The 7,284-nt window shown below is 40.8% G+C and overlaps 1 protein-coding gene across 1 annotated transcript in view; it reads right to left on the reverse strand.

The window, feature by feature from the left end:
- csmd2 (CUB and Sushi multiple domains 2) overlaps nt 1–7,284 on the reverse strand; it is a 204,277-nt gene that overhangs the window by 183,327 nt on the left and 13,666 nt on the right. Inside the window, exon 2 of the mRNA XM_031853674.1 lies at nt 5,169–5,385. Coding sequence (XP_031709534.1) covers nt 5,169–5,385 — 217 coding nt within the window. The remainder of the gene's footprint in view (nt 1–5,168; nt 5,386–7,284) is intronic.

Below are 7,284 nucleotides of genomic sequence, written 5' to 3' on the forward strand. Positions count from 1 at the left end.
ACCCATTCATTACTATATAATAGTCTGTAGAAAGTGACCGGCATGCACTTAACTTAGAAGTGATGAAATAGAAAATCATAGCTGCTCTAATATGAGGAACAACCTCCCATCTCATCTCACCCATCAAGTTGCAATCTTCAAATTGCTTGATGTCCAAAATCCAAAGAGAAACATTTTGCATTATATAAAACAGAGTAAATCAGCAAAGCCTCACATTTCAGAAGCTGTATGCAGATAATGTCTTACATATTCACTTGAATATCTTCGACAATACTCGTTTTTTCAACTAACTTTCTGACAATTGTCTAATCAACTATCATCCAAATCCCATTTTGGTGTTTGTGTTGCTTTAAGGTTCAACTGGCCAATCAGAGAATCTTCACAACATTTGGGAGAATTCCTTTACAGTCTGCTTTCAAGGTCTTTTTTTTTGGAAAGGCTATTTACGCAGCTCAAATCAAAACTTTGAACTACAAGCAGAAGCAATACGAAAGCACGTAAATACGATTTTTACTCTCCAATGCATATACTGTACAGACACTTGTGCTCCCCAGTGCTTGCCAAAAAAGCAAACACTTTTCCGAAACCTTATGTGTCTGAAAAATTACAATTTTCCAGCCCACTGCCTTTTAATCCGTGCTTAAAAGCGTGTGTTTGTCTGTGTGCTTGTGAGTGTGCTTGGTGTTCATTTTATCTGTATTCCAATAAACCTCGATTTTGTTGACACTGATTCAGCTCGCCGGGATGGACTGCACACTAGTCTAGATCCCCTTTTGTAAGCGTAGCTGAACACACACATACACTGCCTCACTCTTCCTCCTCCACACACAAACTCATAGTGTGACCCTCACAGCACTGACGGCTGACTGTAGTGTTAATGCCACTCCCAGCACCATGCACTAGTGGTCCTTATTTAGGTCCTATTGAGCCCGTGGGCTGAAAATCTGTCCCTTTCACGCCTCCTCCCTCCCTCTCTCACTCACTTCCCTGCCAGACTGCCAGGCATTAAGTTCCTCAGTTCCATCACTCAATCACGGAGAGGAAGGCATGTGAAGAAAGATGCCTTCACACACTCCAACAGCTTTTCCCTCTGCTGAAATGTACTCAGCGTTTCCCAATTGGCAGTTACAAGGTGAAATGTGACACAAAATTGAAGAAGAAAAAAAAGGATTGCTTTTTACAAGTAAGAAATGTGTGTGCTCTTGTACAGAGTGAAAGTGAGTGAGCTGGTAGAGGTTCAGTGTCTCGCTTTAGGTCAAGTTGGCTGTTGCTTTAGTCATGGGAGGTTTGTCAGTTTGACAACTGTGTTACTATACCACCGGCCCTGTTTACACCAGGGTTACTGGTGTCGAGGAGGAAGTTAATTTCACTACGACCAGATAATACTTTTACTACATCATTTAATAAAAAACTATTGCGAACACCAAATATTTTGACAGCCCAAAAATGAAATTGCTAGAAGTGGATTTGAAAGGTTCAATTGAGGAAAATGTTAGGACCACAGCAGGGATTTCAAGAATTGGCAACTACAATTAATGCATACTTTACAGAGTTGTTTTAAATTGTATTTAAGATGCCACAATTTCCATAAGTTATATTTGTAAGGTTGCACTATTGTCATGGGTTGCAGTTGGACAACTTTGTAAACGGTCCATTCAAATTAAGCATTCAAGGATACTCCTTCATCACATTTATACGCTATGCTGTTGTAGAATTATTCACATGCAGTGGACAAACATTGAGCAATTCCATGGCATTTGTGAAAAAGATAATGAAAGTGAGAGGGGAGAGGCTGAGGAATCAGCAACATCTTTGCATTGAATTGAACAGTTACAGATGAGAAAACATTTATTTTAATAGCTAAAGAGAAAAATGTTAACATGCTAATGCTGTTAAGATGAAGCAATTTCATAAATGCATAATGTCATATTGCAAAAAAAATGGATAAGCACATTTTTTTTACCTGTGTATACTAACAACTTAAGTCAGCAAAATATATTTAACCCTGAGGTTAGTTTCGCTGTGGTTCAATTGCTCCCTGTGTGAAGTCACAACACTTAGGGAGCAGGATGGACTTAACAGCTTCATCACTACACAATCCTGGGAATGCAACGCTTAATTAACAGCAATCAGATACCGGCAGCAGCTTGACCTCGCAATTTGGGACATACAGTACATCACTTATGGATGTATACGCGTATACATGTCCTGTTTCTCCATTTCAAACAATTGAAACTTGTCAAATTCTCTCTCTGCTTCCCAGGTGTCAGTCAGGATCTTTAATGAAATGCTGCAGCAACAGACTGACTCAGATGTGCATTTCCTGAGGAGTGCCTGTGACTCATAAAGCAACTGCTGAAGGAGCACACACCCTCACAAACACACACATGCATATACATTTACTGTGGAGCTAAAGCTCACACGTGTATATATATATATATATACTGATTTGTAAGCCAGCATTCTCCTGATAACATCAATTTGTTGTGACAGCAAGGAATAAATTAATGGATAAATAGATAAATCTAAAAGTCACTGCTTTGAAAAAGGAATCAAAGGTGATCATTTGAATGTGAAGAGAGGCGAAATACTCATTTTTGATGACTTCTTGAGATTAAACAGAATATTCCAAGCTCTACAACCTATAGTGTGGTCTACATGAAAGGCTGATCAAAGTCAGCAAAAGCAGCATGCAGGACACTAAATGGAGAACAGGCAGAAGAAAAAAGAAATAGGTGAGGAGGAAATGAGGGGAGGTTGCGAGAAAATGGAGGAAGAGGAGCAAGAGAGATGGAAAGAAAATTACTTTCGACGCAAGCGGCTGATGAGAGCAAAGGGAGGGCAGAATTATCATACTTGCATCCCAAAAATGTGCTAAAAATGTATCTGTGGTGTAGATGGGGGTGTGAATGTAAATATGCATGCATGTCCTGACAGACTGCTGTTGGCAGGTGACAGCTGCTTCCAGACTATTCCCAGCATCTCCAAACTCACTCACAGACAATGCAAAAGAATCCCTCCTTTGAAAAGAGAGGAACTCTGGTAAAAGACTACACTAGCAGAATCTAAAGGAGATCTATGTTCCCTACAACATCCCCCCTTTTTCTTAAAATTAATTTTCTTTCCCCTCACTTATTTTCAAAGCGCTTAGACAGAGAGAGTGGAATGCTTCCCTGCTTCCTCCCCCCGTCCCACTGGAGCATCAATATACAACAGAGCCCAGAGGTCCAAACAGGAGAAAGGCTGAGGAGAGCAGCGCGCAACACAAATCCATAATGGATTTTCTTTTCTCTTTCATTCGCTTTCTGCAGGGAGATGCAGTGGAGGCACCGCTGGCACAGAATGAGAGGCGCAGGTAGAGGAGGGGGCAGAGAAGAGGTGAGAGAGCGAGAGAGAGGTGACGGCAGGGAGAAACAGAGAGGCCGTCAGAGACTCAAAACAGTCTCAATAACAAAAGCCCGTGCGAATATTTCTCTCATCTCGTCGCTGGAGGGCTCGCATAACACATGATTTACACTATTTGCAAGGACAAGCTCAGACCAGAAGGTGACAGGAATTAAAAGCAGCTTTGGTGTAGCTTCAACTGATTAGATGCAGAAATTGCCGCTAATTAAGTTAGCCTGTAAGTGAGGGACTGCCGAGAGGTCTGAGAGATATTATGCTGCAAGCAATACTATCCCGAATTACATAAATACATCAGTGAATAGCAGCTCTGTGGCTGCATCTTATATTTGCAGCTATTACAAATGGAATTCTGTCTCTTTAGATGGCCATTCATCCGAACAATACCTATTTGAAAACGGATGAAAATGTTTGAACTTAGTGAGCAGGAAACTGCAAAACCAGAGAGCGTATTTTTAGTACGCAATGTTAGCACAGTGCAGCCCTTTCTGAGGCTGGTGAATCAACTGTTGAGGATGACACTGTTGATTCAGAAATTGTCTGTATGAGCCTTCACACCCAAGAGAGCTTCATTTCATTTTGCTAGTAGCTCTGACGCACAACATGTACCCAGAGTCGGTGAATAACTTTGGGTGCTGTCAAAGTGTCAGCGGAGTCGGTCTTCTATTAATCGCCAAAGGATCTGCTTCAACCGCCTCTGAATGCAACACTGACAACAGTTTTGATTATAGTACTGCCTCTTTTCCAGTCTCCAGTCCGTTTACTTTATCAAAACCTTTAAGTCCAAATAACTCTATCAGGGACATTTTCAGTTTAATACGACTTGGATCTTAATTGAATGGTTTTGGCAATCAGTTGTATTGGTTACAATAGCTCCCTACAGTAATCAATGACATTTGGGAAAACAGTGACCTAACTATACCAAAATCTGATGGTAGGGAGGTTGTGAGTAAGAGTTTAGTCAGATTAGCAATCACTTTATATGGAGATAAAAACAAAATTGAGCCTAAAATGTCACTAATAAGCCTAGATTGTGTTCATGCTCAGCTTCTCTAAGTATGGGTTACAGTTAAATCAGGATGTTTATCTGTAAAGTCGTGTGATGGATGTTTGCAACAGACATCTTGAAAACAATGTTTTCATTCTCTCTTCCATAAAAGTTCTGCTATTGTGGGGGGTTTGTTTGAAACCTGTCTGACTGTCTGAATCCTCACTTTTCTTGGCCTTTTACTGGTAAGATCACAGCGTTCCCAGATCTCTGTTCTGCCTCAGCCTGTAGGCACCATGTAGAACTGTCATGGACTGCTAGTGTTGCAAAAAGTCTGAATCTGAATATGTAGACATACCATGTTTCAAAAGACTGCACTCTCTTCTTTTTGATCTTTGTGATTACTATCAAAAAGAATGCCCTCTGAGCTCAAATAATCCAGAAGCAGAGTATACAACTGAAACCTTAAAAATATGTCTCCCGAGCTTCAATGCAGACTGGCAGGCCAACAATGTAGTACATACTTCATGGTCTTTATTGCAAGTGGGGTGGGGGTTAACTTATTGGGTACAGTGCCATTACTACCAACGGGAATTATTTCCACAAGATGAAAATAGGACCAATATTATAATAATCCTGAATCATCCTTCAAATTTGCTATAGCCTTGCCTTTAACATTCTAGCAAATTACACATACCCTTCAAATGTCAAATTGTTGACGACACATTTGAAACATTTGGTTTGGTAAACACATGCATGCAGTTAAAAAAGGCTCTACCTTGTCCGCAGGTTCCCCGGGCTGGGTGGTCCGTCATATACAGACAAGATGTCAAAGTCCTCCTCTAGGGCGAACCCTTGAAACACCAGCTGTATCCTGTTGTGCTCCGCCGCCACGATCACCCATGTACAGTTGGCATAGTTAGGATAACCGTAAGGGTAGCCGGGGCTTTCTATCGTCCCGTTGGGACTGTGTAGTGTGTAACTGCAGTTCTGAGCTGCGAAGAGAAAAAAAAGAAACAGGCAGTTATTAAAAGGGTGTAAGGCGTGTTAGAACTCCTAGCAGAGTGCAGAAAGTATTTATAGAGTATGAAACCAAATAAAAGACACGCCTCTGCATCAAAAAAACTGAAATGATATAAATCCACACTCACACTTAAATGCACACCCACAGTCAAACCGCACCAATTGCCGCAACATCCATTATCACCTACAGCAGCCTGAGCCATTATTACTGCAGTGCTAAATGGCTTACCCTCTCCCAGCTTTCCCCACCTCCATCATCACACACTTGTTCACTCACTGGCCCTTTCACCACATTAGTAATAGGTCCCTATATATGACATAGTTGGAGAGGGGAACATGAGAGGACAGGAGAGGAAGCACACACACACATGAGTACTACATTAATTCTACTCATCCTGCATTTTCGTCAGCAGCCGCTCAAACTGCCTTCAGTCTTAACTTCTAAATGTGTATGTGGCCATGCATCAGAGCTGAGCTTTGGTTAGATGTGTGGAGGGGGACCTATGAGGTGTAACTAATCCCTGAAGTGGAGTGACGTGTGATTGCAGTTATATTTTGTGTAGCTGGTTGTCAGGGTTGATGTACTAATTGGTGTCTGTATGTGTATGTCACCCTGCAGATCATAATCTACTCAATTAATGGCTATCTCCTCCAATCAAAAAAAGGTGAATGTTGAAGTTATTTTCGTCTTCCAGACAGCAGTCAGTCAGCTGTCAGTGGCAGACTGACAAGAGAATAACGTGTGAATACATTGGACAACACCACACACCATATACTGTAAGTAGCCTCATGTGCAGCTTTTAAACTAAGACAGCAGGGATGTAACATCTTCTGAATTAATTTCCCTTTGCAGAAGAAACCTGAGGACCACACAAACCCTGCATGAAGGCATATCCTTCTAGAGGGACTGAATTACAATATCATGCAATAATAAATGCTATTTATACAAATTATGTGTATTTTCCCTTTGTTTGCTTCAGCCACAAACCTGAATGATAATGCAGCCTGATTAAAATGTAATTTGGAGAACATAATTAGAGGACATCTTTTATCTGCATAACCCATATTATACAACAATACAAACACTTGCAGTAGATATGATTTCTGTTTTGTAAATTTGCATCCATACTCTTAACGGTGTAAATGTCTGGAATAAGTCAATGCAACGAAATGAGCTATGCTACCTGAGGGCATTAAGACAGGGCAATACAAAAAAACGAGAATCTTGAGTAAACACACTGCAGCTTCGAAAGCATGTAAATCCCTCCAAGGGGAATCCCTCATTCAATTCTTGTGAAACATACAGATTCTGTGTATGCGTCTCTGATTTGAAGAGCAATCCCACAGCTAAAAATCTGTTGAAATGTTCACTCTGAATTGTGCCTCATGTCTGAAAAACCAGCAGGGATTTACAGGTAATAAGGCACCATGCATCAACACAAGACAAAAAAATAAAACATTGTTTTTAAGTAAGTACAGGGGGAAAAAAGAGAATAAATTGCCAAAAATTACACATGGACAAGGATAATCCCTGGTTAGCGAGACGAGGGAACGCTGCATTTGTTTTCACGGCAATAATCAAGCCCGGTGTTTAAGATTTCAGGGGTTACATGCCACATCAGGTGTTTATGAATTCTGAAATGCCGCTGGAAAAAACACTAACTGACACACACAATTGCATCCAAATGAACAAAACCAATATTAGCATATTTGTTTTCCCAGGCAGCAAATCAAAACTGTATCACAATATGTTTCTTGGGTTGGGGAAAAATGGGTGACAGTGTCAGGAGGTAAAGATCCAGACTGTCTGAATGGCATTAGTAGGAGCTGAATGATAATAGCATTTCCAGTCATCATGCCACTGTTGACTC

The sequence above is a fragment of the Anarrhichthys ocellatus genome, unplaced genomic scaffold (assembly GCF_004355925.1).
Source record: "Anarrhichthys ocellatus isolate YVR2014 unplaced genomic scaffold, GSC_Weel_1.0 scaffold14, whole genome shotgun sequence".
Lineage (NCBI taxonomy): Eukaryota > Metazoa > Chordata > Actinopteri > Perciformes > Anarhichadidae > Anarrhichthys > Anarrhichthys ocellatus.